The sequence below is a fragment of the Rhinatrema bivittatum genome, chromosome 8 (assembly GCF_901001135.1).
Source record: "Rhinatrema bivittatum chromosome 8, aRhiBiv1.1, whole genome shotgun sequence".
NCBI classification, from domain to species: domain Eukaryota; kingdom Metazoa; phylum Chordata; class Amphibia; order Gymnophiona; family Rhinatrematidae; genus Rhinatrema; species Rhinatrema bivittatum.
Window position 1 is genome coordinate 263,437,517 of NC_042622.1, and position 16,617 is coordinate 263,454,133.

A 16,617-nucleotide genomic window follows, 5' to 3' on the forward strand; every position below is an offset into this window, starting at 1 on the left:
CCACAGAGCTTACAGAATCGGCCGGTAAGAATGATCTTCCTGATAGCTTTCACAGTCCGCTTGTGATTTAACAACTTGGAATAATTTTGTATCTGCAATTTCAACATCCTCTCTTCCGTGAGGACTACTCTCCCCTCCTGCATATCGATTCGAGTTCCCAGATACTCTAGGTCTGAGAGGGAATGAGATGGCTCTTCGCAAGATTCACCACCCATCCCAGAGATTGCAACTGCCACAGTAACTTCTGCACAGACTGCTGACAGAGGCCCTCTGACTTCGCCGGATGAGCCAATCATCCAGGTACGGATGCTCCAGCACACCCTCCCATTTTAAGGCTACTGCTACTACCACCATCACCTTGGTGAACATACGTGGAGCTGTTGCCAACCCAAATGGAAGGTTGGGAAACTGAAAATGTTCCCCTAGGATAATGAACCACAGAAACTACTGGTGTTCCTGGTGATGGCTATAAGCAGATAAGCCTCTGTCAGATTCAAAGATGCCAAAATCTCCTCCTTGCGCAGTGCCGCGATGACCGACCTTAGGGTCTCTATGCAGAAACGAGGAACTCTGAGGGCCGTAATAACCTTCTGCTAGGACAAGCAGGATGGCAGTCCTCACACATGGGTGACATTATCGGATGGAGCCCGGCAAGGAACTCTGATTTCAAAGATTCTAGACCTTTCAGCATGCCCCACTCAGTAAGTGCAGCTGTAGTCATCACCCTGCTCTCTAGGCAGAGTCCCTCAGTCTCTTCTTTTCCGCAGAGCTGTCATCTCGCGGTTGTGGAGCTCATGCTCTTTTTTTATTAAAAAATGTTTTTCATGGTATTCAGCTTTGCTCTCTTCTTACAGTTTTGTAAATGATTTTTTCTAGAGCTGCGGCTTTTCTTTCTTTCTTTTTCCAACTGTCTGCCGGCCGCATGATGGGTTCTCCTCTGTGCAGCCTGACAGAGTCTGCTATTCCAAAAAAAAACCAAAAACTACCCCTGCAGTTTTTTGTACATGTCCTCTCTTTGCTCTGTCTGTTTTCTTTCCTCAGTGCTGACAGGACTGGACTATGCAGTCGGTCAGTGATCCGTGTAGGCCACTGGGCCTGGGGACTCTCCTGAGTTCTACCCTGGCTGGAGTTCCATGGCAGTTCACTGATCGCTTGGCATCGGTGGATTCAGATGGTGGAAGGATCAAAGTCCATGCCATTGCTGTGGGGAGGAGAGCTCATTCTCCCCACGTCTCAAAGAGCTAGTCTCCACAGGCGGGGGCCCTGGATGATGTTGCCTCCTCTCCTGCTTGCCAGCCTTGGCAGTGCAATCTCCCAGGGAGAGAGGGTGGGCAGAGCCTGGGCTAGCAGCAGGCTGCCACAATTCAGTGCTATGCCCATGAACTGTTGCCCGTGCACGGCTGTGACCAGTGCACCGTTCATCCAACGCATCAATTTCAGGACTGCATCGGGGACAGGGCCATTTTGAGTACCATGATCCCCTTGATGCCATCAAGGATTAAGGTCACCCTCACATCAAGGTGCATGACCACCCACAATGCCACAGTGGCCTTTGATGCCGTCGGCATCAGTGGAACTGGACTCTCGCTGCACCGGTTTGGGCATCAAGGCCTAGATACCATGGTGCCGTGATGCAACGCACTCGATGTCACGATGCACTTGATGCCACGATGCCTTCGGTGCACTCGACACCACGGCACCATGCCCTTAGTGCACTTGCCACGATGGCCTTGATGCACTCGATGCACTTGATGCCTCGGTGCCTTTGAAGCACTTGATGACTCTGTACCCTCGGTGCCTTTGGTGCACTTGATCCCTCGGCACGGTGCCCTTGGTGCACTTGCCACTGTGCCCTCAGTGCACTCGATGTCTCAGTGCCCTTGGTGCCTTTGATGCACTCAAGGTCACGGTGCCATCGGTGCACTCAATGCCTCTGTGCCCTCGGGGCTCTTGTTGCCTCGGTACCCTTGCTGCACTCAGTGCTGTAGTGACTGCAGTACAATCGATGCCACTGTGCTCTCGATGCCTGTGGTGCTCTCAATGCCATCAACATCCTTGATCCATCAAGGTGCGTGCATGGCCATCCTAGGGGCTGGTGAGGTCGAAGCGGTGGCAAGCCCTCGATGCTGTCGACTCCACTAGGTCTTCGAGGTGCACGGCCTTGGTGCCAGCATGTCCTCAATGCCATCGCGATGCAGTGCTACCCCACTATCATTGATGCCCTCTAGGCCATCAAGGTATGGGGCCACTGGAGAGGCCATCAGACCACCGATGCCTCTCATTACCACCTCGACTACGTCGAGCCCCACTGACCAGGCATTGGATTTGTCATCAGGCACGTTTGTCGCCACTGTGGCCGTCGACCGCCAGGACTCTCTGAAACGTCCGCATGGCCCTGCAGCCCTCAGAGGGGCAGGAGTTCTTGGCCTCTTACGGATCGAGCTCAGGGGTCGCCATCTACTCGAGGCACCATGGTGTGCTTGTGCATCTGTAGGCAGTGGCCCGGTGTCCACTACAGAGCTCTGGTAAGTGCAGAACTGCCCCTTCAGCCAACGATCTCAGTGTTGGGGGTCCACCAAGATGCACATACAATCAATATTAATGTGTGCTAGCGAAGCTCTTATCAACTGTAATGCTTGCGATGCCAACGAGCTCGCAGCATTGACACCGGACAAATTGGTGAGCCAAGGGAAATTGCTGTCAGCACTAACGGTCGTCAGTTCCTTTTGATATTGATGACCTGTCAGGGGGCTGCAGGGCCTCTCCCTGCAGATGCCCATGGCTTCTTTGGTCCATTTCTTTGGGCATCGTGGCCCCCGGGCGATCAAAGTCTGTGGGTACCTGTGGCACCAGGAATGGCACTATTTACTGGCAAACTTATAGATCGCAGGACATGTCCACAGTCCTCCATAAGCACCTGCACATGCCAGGGACTTTGCGGCAGTCATTCCTTGTGGGACTCGCAGGTGAGCCGGTTCCACTGCGGTTTCAATGGCCTGCCTCCCAGAGCTGGGGATGCCATTATCACACTGTCCGCTCCACTCCGCTGGAGTTATTGTGGCATTGACGTGCAGCTTGCACGGTTGGGACAGATTAGGCATTTGTTCCCAGGGCCTCGGTCACTGCCAGGTGGCATTCTCCCTGGCTGTGCAGTCCTCAGCCACACTAGAGTTCTGCCATCTTTTGGTGAGGTCTCAGCCTCCACGTCAGTCCGTACTGCATAGTGCTGAGGAGCACTGGCTGGGGAGGTGTCATAACACACTCTGTGCTTGGTCGTGGAGTGGCATGTAGCCCCCCAAGTCAGGCACATGGTTTTCAGTCCTCGCTGGGGCGTGGGATTTCTCCCACAAGCTTGGCGCTCAGGATCATGGGTGTGCCACCATCCGTGGATGGGTTACCATGGCATGAATCCCCCCAGCATGCTTTTGCAGTGGAGGGCTTCCAATTGCCCTCTGTCACCTGGGCGTTGGTGTGTGTGTATGTGTGTGTGTGTGTGTGTATTGTTCCCTCCAGGCAGTCACAACAGGTTGTGTTCTGCAGCCACACGGCTGGCCTAGGACTGCACTCCTGGTTGGATTATGAGGTGAGTGGACATCGCGAGAGTGGCTCCAACATCCTCTCCTTTCACAGCAGAGGCATATGTCTTTGCCCTCTACCATATTCTTGTGGAATATGTTTTTTCTCTAATCCGGAGCCCCAGGCTTCTCAATCGGTGTGTCTCTTTGGAGGACAGGGCCAGGAAGTGGCATCGACAGTCATTGGACCGTCTTCAGCTAGGGCCCCTCTGGGGACTGCATGGCAACTTCCCCTATCCGCGGTTGGCTGCCTGTGGTGGGTTGGTTGTGTCAGCACCTCAGCGATCGGTCGTTGGATCTCAACTCTCCTTTGGTGGGTTATTAGGCCCCGATCCTGCTGCTTTCCTCTTCCCTCTGGAAGGGGAGACTCGACTGGGTCCCAGGGCAATCCTTTCATGTTCCTCTCTTGATGCCCAACTATGCACCCCTCCAAGGGGTGTCCCTCGTTTTCCGTTCCCGGACAAGGGATGGCACTGCTCTGACTGGCACCAGCCTTGAGAAAGTTGAGAATAGCACTCTCCCATGGGCGCTCTAAGATGCAGCATGAGAGAGCCTGTCCAGTGTTGCTCCCCAGTGACCCTCTAGGTTTCCCCTTGTTCGGGAGTCACTTTGGAATCTGCTGGATCGGTGAGCATCCTCATTAAGGATCGCTATCATCAGTCATTCCTGCCTGCAGAACCCTTCTCTGTGAGGAGAGTTTCAGTCCATCAGCTGGGCGATTGTGCCTTTCACCCTATTGCTATGTCCATGGCTGAGGGAGTTGGTGGCCAAGTACCCCCACAACAGAGGCACTGCCCTTTGCTCGCAGTAGTGTGCAAGCTGTTTTTCCCCTTTTTCAGGATCATTCCATCTGTGGACAGGGGAGTCCTGGGTCATGCAACATTGTCCACTGCTGGGCCACATGCTCCCTTAGGAGGGGAAGCTTCTCCCCTAGGGTAATTGCTCTCAGTTTCCACTGTCTCAAGAAGACAAGAGTGCTCCATCTCAGTGGGTTATTCCCTGTTAGTTTCAGCATTGAGTTGTTCACTTGGGTTGATAGACAACCGGGCGACTTGTGCTTGCCCCAGCAGTCCTCTGGTCTGCTTCCTTGTGTTCGTCACTCCTTCCAATTGGATTGTCGAGGGGTATATCTCTGTATACCTGCAGGGAAGGATACACCACGTTTCTCCACTTATTTTCGCCATTCTCTGGACAATACTGCCTTAGTTTTTTCTCATTCTCTAGGTTGCCCAATGGGCCTTCCTGCTCCCCTTGCGATCCTGTGACAGAATAGATGAACCTGTTCTGACAGGTGCTCTTGAGTGAGCTTCAGGCCTATCTCATCACCCTGCTCAGGAGTTTCTAGGCCACAGGTTGGTTTTGGGGATTGTCTCTCATCCCCTGAAACCCTTGACACTGCCCTGAGCATTCAGCTACATCTGATGCTTCAGCACACAGTATCGTCCTAGGCCCTGCTGTGGTTTGCTGCTTCTTTCAAGCATGGCGTGGGTTTCTTCTGTCCATTCGGCCTACCATCCATACCTAGGCACTTTTTTCCAGACCCTTGGCTGTCAGTGGTCGACAGTCTCTTTTGGAGGGCTCTCGGACCCCAGTTTGTTTTTCGGTTGTTTTTTTCACACCGAAGGAAACTGTGCGGTTTTCATCCTAGAGTCTCTCATTTACATCTCTGGATCCAGGAGGATCTAGATCCACTGTTTTTGTCAGAAACCCTGCTTGTACTGTCTTCTGTGTTGCATAGTTGCTTCTGTTTGCACTGGTATCACTCCCCTGCTTCAAGCATCCTTGCTATGCATGGGGATTTGTGTCTCGGTCTTTTTCTTGCCTTTCTTTGTAGAACCCAACTCTTCTTCAGCCTGGTGGGTCAGCTGCCTCACAGGCAAAGGACGGAGGTAGTGCTCCAGCACTGTGCGGTTTACCACTTTGTCCTGCTTGGACAGCCTGTAGCTTGGTATTCACCCATGTGTGAGGACTACCATCCTGCTTGCCCTATGAGAAAGCAGAGTTGCTTACTTGTAACAGATGTTCTCCTAGAACAGCAGGATGGTAGTCCTCACGAAACCCACCCGCCTCCCCTGGGAGTTGGTTTCTCCATGTATTTGCTATATCATGGACTGAGGGACTCTGCCTAGGGGGCAGAGTGATGACTACAGCTGCACATGCTCAGTGGGGAATGCTGAAAGCTCTAAAATCTTTGAGATCAAAGTTCCGTGCCGGGTTCCATCCATTGATGTCACCCATGTGTGAGGACTAACATCCTGCTGTCCTAGAAGAACACCTGTTACAGGAAAGCAACTCTGCTTTCTTCAAATCCAAAATTGGTCAAAATGTCCCCTCTTTTTTTAGCACCTCAAAATAAATGGAATACCTTCCTATTCTTTGCTCCTCTTGAGGAACTGGCACTATAGCCCCCAGCCACCACAAATGGTCCACCATTCCTTGAACAGCTACCCATTTAACATGAGGATTGCAAGGGGATATAATGTAAGCGTCTCATATGGGATGAGTAAATTCTAACGCACAGTCATCTTTTATCAAACTTAAGACCGACTGGTCCATGGTAATTTTGGCCCATTCCTCATTAAAAAGCACCAAGCGCCCTCTGACGGCCAGAACTGAAGAGTGTACTATCCTCACTTTCAATACGAGGATTTCACCAGTTGTCTCTGGATGGCTTCTGGCCCCTCCAAAAGGACTGACACCAGGACTGAGGTCTGACTGCGGTCTACCTCTGCCCCGAATCTTTGGTTTGGCAAAACTCCTATTGTCTCGAAATTGAGCCCGAGCAGGAAAAAAAACCTTCTGTCCTTTGGCCTATCTTCTGGCAACTTATACACCTTGGATTCTCCGAGATGCTTCATTATCTCTCCAAACAAGAGCTTGCCCTTAAATGGAAGAGCACCAGTTGGGATTTGGACCACACATCCGCTGATCAATTCAGCAACCATAGCAACCTTCTGGCAGACACCACAGACATCATGATTCTGGAAGATGTCCTAATCAGGTCATAGAAGGCATCTGCCCCATAAGCCACTTCCAGATGCTCAGCTTTCTGCGCTGCTGCTCCTGATGTAGATTGTGTCTCTTTTAATTACTGGGCCCAACACAGACGGGCCCTCAGCATAAGACTGCTACAAACCACAACCCTTATGATCAGGGTCGAAACTTCAAAGATCCTTTTGAGGTGAAGTTCCAATGTGCGATACTGCACATCCTTGAAGTGGTAGAGCCTGCCACCAGAATGGTGGTCTTCTTGGTGACCACTGACACCAAGGCGTCAACCTTAGAGAGAGATGAAAGCTCCAGCTGTTGCGGGAGCGCTAGGAAGTGGTCCCAATTTGGAGGAGAGATTGTGTGCCCTTAGGCCGCGGCACGACCCCAGAGGAACTCCGAAGCAGCGCCGAGGGAGGCGAGATGTGTCTGAGCACGGGTGGACAGGTTGAAGACCAAGGGTCCTGACCTCTGCCGAACCTGAACGCACCAGAAGAGACCCAACAACGCAATGATAGTCTCTGGGACACTCGATAGCCCTTTCGGACCCGCCGTATGGGAACAACAGGCACGACAGGACGGATAGAGGTCGAGGACAGGCGATGATACTGGAACAAGGATGAAACATAGGTACTAGGAGACCTGGATAAGACGAAGACACTTGAAGATTTGGATGAGACGAAGACACTTGGAGAGTAGATAGACAAAGGCAAGGCTAAAAGGATGACAGAGGTATCCGGGCAGCACTCGAAGCAGGATCCAGCCAGGACGGGGGCTTCAGTGACCAAGCATGGACACCAGACTGGCTGTGGAATTACACATAGGCTGATCATCAGGAAGCAGAGATCGGCAAGAGAGCTAGGAGTAGAACCTGGAACCAGGAATATCCGAGGACAAGGGCATCTGAAGAGAGGAGCCAGAAGAAATTAGGTCGTCTGGAGAAAGGACATCAGAAGACGAGGACATCAGGAACATTTGAAGACAAGGACGTCAGGAACATCTGAAGACAAGGACACAGGATCCGATGAGAGACCAGGAACCATGGACGAAGACAAGGGAATTTCCACGAAGAACAGAGTGCCTTGAAGAAGCGAAGATGGACTTTGGAGCCTACTGGAATGAAGAGCTGGAACAATGGGAAATCCAGGAGCAGACTGGCTCCTTGCAAAGGTGCTGAAGGACTGGTGAAGGGCCCTTTTATAAGGCTGAAGAGGAGATGCCTGGATGAGGTCATCAGGTGGGGCCGCAGGGCTTTTCCCACCTCGGGCCCTTTAAGAGACGAAGAGAGGCGTGGCCGCGTGCCTAGGAGAGAGGGCAGGACCAGGGACAGCAGCGGCGGTGTCCATGCCGTGAAAATCAAGCAGGAGCGGCACTAGGCCACGAAGCCAGGTCCCGCCGATGGCAGCTCCATGCCGCGAGGGTTACAGGGTCGGCGGCAGCCTCCGGGCCACGGGAGAGCACGGTGGCGGCAGCCCTGCCTACCGCATGGAGAGAGAACGGCGGCGGCCCTGCCACACAGGAGAATGGTGTTGGCGGCCTCTGAGCCACGATGGCAGGACAATGGCGGCGGCTCTGTCCGCTGCGGATAACAGGCGGCGGTGCTAGTGCTGCAAGAGACAGCGTCAGGGACGGCCTGGCAGCAGAGGTAAGAGGCTGCTCACGGCTAGGCCCGCGAGCAGCATCGCAACACCATCTTCGGTAACAGATAAAGCTTCGCCATAGCTCTGCCAACCCTCAAGCTGGACACCGGAGTGTCCCATTCCCGAACTACCCACTTTTTTACTGACCTTTGAAAGGGAAAAATCTTTGCTGGACCACACAAACCATCCATCACAGGATCCGCTCATTCTAAATAAGACTCTTCCTGTGACATCTTGATTCCCAGCTCCTGAAACACATGCGGAATCAAAGGCCAAAGCTCCTTTCTGCCAAAAAGGCACCCCACTTTGGGATCATCATCCTTGGCCACAGGAACCTCTTCTGGGACATCGTCCAGGTCAGCTGCATCCGGTAATGCACCCGCTTCTGGGGTCTCCCCTGCCGCCACATCGGGATCCTAGGGAGTCTTCAGTGTCCCCCTGCGGACCACCAGACGGTAAGGAAAGACCCAAAACACTTCAAACGTTCTCTGTATGTTTTCTCTTGGAAGAACCGGACATCTCCAGCGACCAGGATTCAACCACGGACGAAGACCGGGATCTAGGGTGATCCCCTACTGCTTTCCTGGCCAAATATGCCTTGTGCATGAGAAGAACAGATTCAGCTGAAAAAGCATGGGACTCATCAGAATCCCAATCCAGGGGGAAATCCTCTACATCGGAGTCTCCATGATTTAGTGATCTATCGCCCATATCCAAGCCTCCTTGGTCCATCCCTGTGCCAGCCACAACAGGAGACAGTCGCAGTGGGGATCCCCTGGCTACCCACACCGACGCTGATGGAAAATAACCTGGCCGTCATTCCTGTGCTGAGAGAGCAACTCCCCTTGGCAGGCCTGGAAACTTGCACCAAAGACGCAGGTTTAGAACAGGAGGGAGGCACTCCCAACGTGCCTTCCTCCCAGAGACACACCCGGAGCACAAGCCTTCCATATTCAGCCTTGACCGCGAGCCCTCGCAAACGCAGCATTTATTACTATGGGCGATCACTGCCAACACGTGGTCCGGAGCTGGGCCCCATCACTTGCAGCCTTCTCCACCTTGGGAGTCCTGCCTGCCTCGGTAAGCAAAGGCTAGACACCAGCCCTTCACACTCCAGCACTATGATACGAGTAAAAAAGAATGCAAAGGAGGTTTTTTTTTTGTTTTTTTTTGCTTTTTTTAATCACCTTTAGCAACCAGCCCCAGATAACAGTATAGAAGAATACTTTCCTGCTCCTCAGGGCTCATTTTGCAGAATTGCTAGCAGGTGACCAACACTGCTTTGCGGGGGTTGAGGGATCTGGACCACCAGATGTCTACCCCACTGACCTCTGGATTGAGCTAAAAGAAGGGCCAGCAACCCCCTGCTCGTCCGCCTCAAACCAGGGGCGATGGCCCCACGAGGATCTCACAACCCCGAGAGGATCCAGAAATCTTCTTTTTAATCCAAAAATTTTAGTTTTCTTCTTTTTTAATTTTTTTCTCTCCAGACTACAGGCTTTACACCATCTACCATCTGCTGGAGACAGAGAAAGACTGAGAGACTGCAGGTGGCACACTAGGTTATGTAGCAGTGTCAGTAAATCTTTCTCTGTCTCCATCTGCTGGCAGGAATGCAAAACTCAAGAGTCTGGACTGATCTGGGTATGCACAGGAATGGGAATTAAAAGAATTGAACTATCTTCCAACTGAGTGTTAAGTTCACCGCTCACGGGACGGCCCGCAAGCAGTTACATTTACCCCAATGATGCCAGCTGAGGCTGGCTGCTTCATGTGGCAGGGTATTATCATTACTTCTGCTCTCCTAGGCACGAGTGCGCACTGCATACCAGGCTATAATTGTCCTGCAGCGGGAATCCTTGCTCTCAGTGCCCCCTGATGACATCACACGGTTGGGTATTTAAACCCTGGCCATGCAACTCAGTGTTGCCTCAGCAAAGATCGCCTGTCAACCCTTGTTACAGTCTTCAGCCTTGCTCTGCTCCAGTCTTCAGCCTTGCTCCATCTTCAGCCTCAGCTTTGCTCCATGTCTGTCTTCAGCTCCAGCCACAGGCTTCAACTTATCTCCAGCCTTGTCTGACTCTTCAGAGTTGTCCGTAGTCACAGCCCTGTGGACCTTGTCATAGCCTGGCTCATGCAAAGATTTGTTTGCCTGCTGTAGCACAGACCTTAGGGCTCTGCCCACAAGGTTGTGCCAATTGCGCTACAGCAAGAAAGGCTCACATTCACGTTGCTTGCAACAGGTTGCTGAGGCCATGAGCTCGGTTTACGCATCTCCGTGACAGGCTCTCGCTGCATTACCCTCCCAGAGGCAGGAGCAAAAGACTGAATTAAATGGTCTCCTGAACAGGTTCATGGAGCAAGTCCAGCAGCAACTTGATCAAGTAAATGGGTTATTACTGACTTTTTCCAGTGCTTAGATATGATTCAAGCCCAACATCTGGCTTCAGTCCCAGTTCCAGTTCTGGTGAACCCTGCACTGGCTCCTATCCAGACCATGGAATCCATGATTCACCTCCCACCACCTCCAAGGTAATCCTAAGGGGTGCAGAGTGTACCTCAATGTTTGCAAAATGCAATTCAAGTTACAGCTAGCTTGTTTGTTTTCTGATTGTCTCAAGATTACGTCTCCCTGTTGGATGGTCCTGCTCTCGCCTGGGCTTCTCCTTTGTGGGAATAAGATGATGTACTTCTCAGGAACTTGGATAACTTTACACAATTTCACTTGATTTTTGACCAACCTGGGTGTGTCTCATCTGCTGCTACAGAATGTCTTCTATTCATCAAAGCACTCGCTCAGTTGGTGAGTATGCGGTAGAATTTCATACCCTATGTTGTATATCTGCTAGGGAGTTAGCAATCTGTTAGCGCTCACCCCGCCAAGGAGGCGGAGTTAGTAATCTATTATTGATCAGCTCCCCCAGAGGGGAGGAGCTGGCAATCTGATGTAGATCATCCCACCAGGGAGGCGGAGTTAGCAGTCTGATATGGATCTGCTTCCCCAGAGGGGAGTAGTCAGCAGAGTGATGTACTCCGTAGATGGAGTTAATGATCTGTTGTGGGTTGGCTCCCACAGAGTGGCAGTCTGTATGATACCGCTCTAGAAGTATAAGGAAAAAACACTGAATGGAAATTGGTGAATCCTTGGGCCAATGGCAGATGACAGCGCCCCCAGGAGGATATCCTGAGAGGGCCCACCGGCTAGGCTCCCAGTATTTGCTCTGTCATTTTGTTTGTGGCCTGTTTCCTAGTCCTGACCACTGCTACGTATATGAATACTCTCCTGCCTGCTGCCTGGTTTTGACTTCAGCTACGGACACTAACCACCCCTCTGGATCGCTGCCTGCCCCAACCTTGGCTTGTACCCGGATACTGTCTCGCTGCCAGCCCCGAGGTTGGCTTGATTCCTGTCACCGTCTGACTGCCTCTTACTGGACTCTCGCCTACGTCCTGCTGGCCTCTGGAACCCAAGGGCTCAACCTGAGGGGAATAGGGCTGGTATTGGTGAAGATTCAGTCTCTGTCCTAGTAAAGGCGTACCCATTAGCTGTTGGAATGGGCATTGGTTTGCCTATTAGGCTGCATCAATCACGCCGCAGCACGAGAACTCATAACTGTGACAGCTTCTCAGTGTACTTTTTGGATGCAAAAGACTGTGATTATTATTAGTGCTGTTTACAAGGACTGAAAGGGGCTTATACTGGGACGAATGCAAAAGGGTCTTGGCACTATCATTCCCCCCCCACACACACACACAGGGAGCCCTGGAACTCGAAGTGTAATTGTTATCCGTGGAGAAACTGAGAGAACTGTGTGCAGAAAGAGTCTATCTCTCTTCCTATGTGCCGCTGGGTCCTGGTTAAAGGATCCATCCCACCCAGGGGTTACAAACATATTTTTCATAATAATTTGATGCTTAATTTACCAAATGGGACACAACTGTACACTTGTCACTGGACTGTTGCAGTTTGTATAAAGACCACTTGTTAAATAAAGAATGTAAGTATTATTAGGAAAGGAATGTAAAATAAAACAGTAATCATAATGCCTCTGCGTTAATCCATGGTGCGACTGCAGCTTGAGTATTATGTGCAATTCTGATTGCCCCATCTCAAAAGATATAGCAGGCCTAGAAAAGATACAGAGGAGGGTGAACAAAATTATAAAATGGATGGACTGGCTCCCCCATGGGTGAAGCTAAACAGGTAGGGCTCTTCAGCTTGGAGAAGAGGTGGCTGAGAAGAAATATGATAATGGTCTATGAAATCATGAGTTAGGTACAACGGATATCAGGATCTGTTATTTACTCTTTCAAATGTACTAGGACTAGGGGTTACTCCATAAAGCTAATAGGTAGCACTTTTAAAAGTAGGAAAATATTTTTTTTCTATCAAAACACAATTAAGCTATTGAAGTTGTTACCAGAGGATGTGGTGAAAGCACTTGGTGTAGCTGGGTTCAAAAAGGGTTCGGACAAGTTCCTGGGAAAAAAAAGTCCATAAAAGAATGCTTATCCCTGGTTGAGAGAAAGAAGGTTTTGATCTATTCTTTGGGATCCTGCTGGGTACTTGTGACCTGGATTGACCACTAACAAGAGACAAGATGTTGCATTTAATGAACCTTTGGGCCTGACCCTGTTTGGCATTTATAAGAACATAAGAACATGCCATGCTGGGTCAGACCAAGGGTCCATCATGCCCAGCATCCTGTTTCCAACAGAGGCCAAAACCAGGCCCCAAGAACCTGGCAATTACCGCAGGTAGAGAACAGAAATCGCCAGCCGGGGGGGGGAAATGCTGGCCCAGTGTACAGGTGCAGCCTGGACTCTGCAGTCTTTCCCTTTGTTGTTGTATCAAATAAGGCAATACCCTGCACGTTTGTTCATATTTCAAAAATCTGCCTAGATCAAGATTAAAGGACGAATAAAAGCTCATTGGCGGGGAAAACTCGGAAGTGCGTTAGTCCTGAATTCTACCTTTCAATATTCACATCATTTTGCTGGCCTGACGACAAACATGTGCGTTACAGACAGAAAGTCCCGTCCCCAGGAGCAAAAGGCCAAAAGGCCAGACGGCGGCGGCGGCAGCAATGGAACGCGTTCTGTAACCATGGAGACCACGCGCACGGCCCGGACCGGAAGGGGCGGGGCGCTCCCCGGAACACCTCTGTGCCGACGCTCGGTCTGCGCCATGAAGAGAGCCCAGGGTCGGCGGCGGGGGGAGGAGGAGGAGACGACCCTGCGGTGGAGGAAGCGGGAGCCTGAGGCAGGGCTCGGGCAGAGGAGGCGCGGCGGCGGCACTGGTGAGCCTGTGCGGGGCTGGGTGGTCGGGACCCTGTTGCGACCCTCCCCCCCGCCCAGTCGGCTGCCCCGGTCCCCATCCCGGTGGAAAGGTTTGGGGTTCAGACGTAAGGCTCCCGTTTGAAGTCGCGAGTGTGAGACGCAAGACTTGCGAGTCAGGGCCGAGTTTAAGAATTTGGCGCTCATTGGAGGGAGGAGATATAGGGAGGGTGGGTGGTCAGCTCCTCCGGACACGAGAGAGTGGCTCTGTTCGGACATTGGAGGGGGGGAGGGTCAGCTCCTCCGGACACGAGAGAGTGGCTCTGTTCGGACATTGGAGGGGGGGAGGGTCAGCTCCTCCGGACACGAGAGAGTGGCTCTGTTCGGACATTGCAGGGGGGAGGGTCAGCTCCTCCGGACACGAGAGAGTGGCTCTGTTCGGACATTGCAGGGGGGAGGGTCAGCTCCTCCGGACACGAGAGAGTGGCTCTGTTCGGACATTGCAGGGGGGAGGGTCAGCTCCTCCGGACACGAAAGAGTGGCTCTGTTCGGACATTGCAGGGGGGAGGGTCAGCTCCTCCGGACACGAGAGAGTGGCTCTGTTCGGACATTGCAGGGGGGAGGGTCAGCTCCTCCGGACACGAGAGAGTGGCTCTGTTCGGACATTGGAGGGTCAGCTCCTCCGGACACGAGAGAGTGGCTCTGTTCGGACATTGCAGGGGGGAGGGTCAGCTCCTCCGGACACGAAAGAGTGGCTCTGTTCGGACATTGCAGGGGGGAGGGTCAGCTCCTCCGGACACGAGGGAGTGGCTCTGTTCGGACATTGGAGGGGGGAGGGTCAGCTCCTCCGGACACGAGAGAGTGGCTCTGTTCGGACATTGGAGGGTCAGCTCCTCCGGACACGAAAGAGTGGCTCTGTTCGGACATTGCATGGGGGAGGGTCAGCTCCTCCGGACACGAGAGAGTGGCTCTGTTCGGACATTGGAGGGGGGAGGGTCAGCTCCTCCGGACACGAGAGAGTGGCTCTGTTCGGACATTGCAGGGGGGAGGGTCAGCTCCTCCGGACACGAGAGAGTGGCTCTGTTCGGACATTGCAGGGGGGAGGGTCAGCTCCTCCGGACACGAGAGAGTGGCTCTGTTCGGACATTGCAGGGGGGAGGGTCAGCTCCTCCGGACACGAGAGAGTGGCTCTGTTCGGACATTGCAGGGGGGAGGGTCAGCTCCTCCGGACACGAGAGAGTGGCTCTGTTCGGACATTGCAGGGGGGAGGGTCAGCTCCTCCGGACACGAGAGAGTGGCTCTGTTCGGACATTGCAGGGGGGAGGGTCAGCTCCTCTGGACACGAGAGAGTGGCTCTGTGGGGAGGGAGGGTTGGAAATGTCAGTGCGGCGTCCCTTGAAGGCGGTGCTGGTGCACGGCCCTACGTTTTAGGAAACAGACACGGGCCACCTTCAAACTCTGGTGCCCTAGGCAGTTGCCTCTGCCTAAATCCGGCCCTGCTGCAAGTAAAAGGGTTTCCTGTGAAAGTTTAAAAAATATATATGTTTGCCACCAGTAGTTATTTCTTATAGTACGCCCCCAGTTCCACAGTAGGGTTCTGCACATTTAAACGCTTCTTTGCTAGGGGTTTTACTTCTCTTAGAGAGAGCTCCGTCGGGATCTCCAAAGCAGTATCTCGGAACATAGGCTTAACTTGATAGTGCTTTGGCCTAAGAATTGCTTCTTGTCCTGATTCTCCTCAGATCGAGTAAACCGGAGAATTGCTTCAGCTAAGCCTTTGATCGATTAATGGCGTGGTTGATGCCGGCCTCGCTGCTCTTCCTCCCACCCGCTCCCACTAAAGGCCCAACTACTTTAGGACCACAGTCAAACCAGAATGATGAAATCTTTGATTTAACAAACCCTCCTGTAACTAATTGCCAAATCAATATGACGTATAAAACAAGGACATAAACTGGCTGTAAAATTACAAGTTGGCCACCTGTCCCTGGGGTTCTTGCATTCTGTTCTTAATCTGACACTCACTTTTGTGGTGCCTCACAGAAGTGCACATTCTCCAGGACTCTTGTTCTACATATTGATGGGTGCTACAAAGGAGTTTATTTGGACTGCAGCAACAATTCTTCATCTGGCTGATGCTTCCTGTGTCTAAACTGCAAAGCAAAACAGGAGTTTGAGAGTGCCCTTAGCAGTTCACATTGTGTGAACCTATCCCTTCGGTGAGCTGGAAGGAACAGACAGAGCAACATCTCTGCTTATTGCAATTTAAGCTACCGTGTGAATTTGTGAGGAGTCAGTAGCTATGAAGCTATGAATGGATTGTCTTGTTTCACTAGTCTTGATTTCTTTTTTTTTTCTCAAGGTTTCCTAATCCTGGCTGCACATGATGCTTGCAATTGATTGACAACTTCCAGCCTCTCATCTCCTCCTGTGAAAAAGAGACCCTCTCGAATAGTCCGCTTGCTGCTTCCTGGAGAATGGGATACAATCTAATTTGATTCTGTGGCAGGCCAAGCTGTTGGAAGCTTTGGGGGTCCATCCCATCCTGGATGGATGTGGACAAGAAGCTCAGTGCTGAAAAGAAGCTGGATCTTCATAGTGTTTGCCCGGAACCTGGCAGTTTCCCTAATTTTTCTTAAGACTTCAAGGTCTTTGTGGTTACAGCTCATTTATCCAGGTCTGTGGCTGGGAGTCAGACAGCTATGGCAACAACAGTGCCGCCACTGTCACTGTTTCTGTGGCTTCAAGATGTGGCTTTTCTATTGATGATTCGTATTCGCAGAACGATTTTACAGACGGCCTTTGTGCTTTGTGTCCTCATTCTTCTTCTCTGGATCTCAATCTTCTTGTACGGGAGCTTCTACTACTCTTACATCCCCACAGTGCGGCATATCATGCCTGTGCATTATCACTTCAGGTCAGTGTCTGTTCTCTGCATAGGGGGACAGTCTTGTAGCCCCATAAACATTTAATCAATCCTAGTCCTGTACTACCTGGCAGATTAGAGGGAGGGTTTTGTACCCCATCCTGGCAGGCCCTTTAAGTTAAGTTTGGTGGGAAGAAATGGATGATACTTCAGGGTAGGGTGGTAGCTGGTAGTTGACAGTTTTGTGATATGGTTATAATATTTTCCCTTT

The 16,617-nt window shown here is 51.8% G+C and overlaps 2 protein-coding genes across 4 annotated transcripts in view; one reads left to right on the top strand and one right to left on the bottom strand.

The window, feature by feature from the left end:
* GNG3 (G protein subunit gamma 3) overlaps window positions 1-13,257 on the bottom strand; it is a 32,299-nt gene extending 19,042 nt beyond the window's left edge. The window contains exon 1 of one of the 2 annotated variants that reach the window (XM_029614853.1): window positions 13,192-13,257. In XM_029614853.1, coding sequence (XP_029470713.1) covers window positions 13,192-13,196 — 5 coding nt within the window. In that variant the 5' untranslated portion in view covers window positions 13,197-13,257. Of the gene's footprint in view, window positions 1-13,177 lie in introns of both variants that reach the window. The other variant, XM_029614854.1, reaches the window with a different exon arrangement.
* A 90-nt stretch (window positions 13,258-13,347) lies between these two features.
* The window catches only part of BSCL2 (BSCL2 lipid droplet biogenesis associated, seipin), a 30,226-nt gene continuing 26,956 nt past the window's right edge, over window positions 13,348-16,617 (top strand). Inside the window, exons 1-2 of one of the 2 annotated variants that reach the window (XM_029614851.1) lie at window positions 13,348-13,503; window positions 15,843-16,397. In XM_029614851.1, the coding sequence (XP_029470711.1) occupies window positions 16,183-16,397 (215 nt within the window). In that variant the 5' untranslated portion in view covers window positions 13,348-13,503; window positions 15,843-16,182. The remainder of the gene's footprint in view (window positions 13,504-15,842; window positions 16,398-16,617) is intronic. The other variant, XM_029614852.1, reaches the window with a different exon arrangement.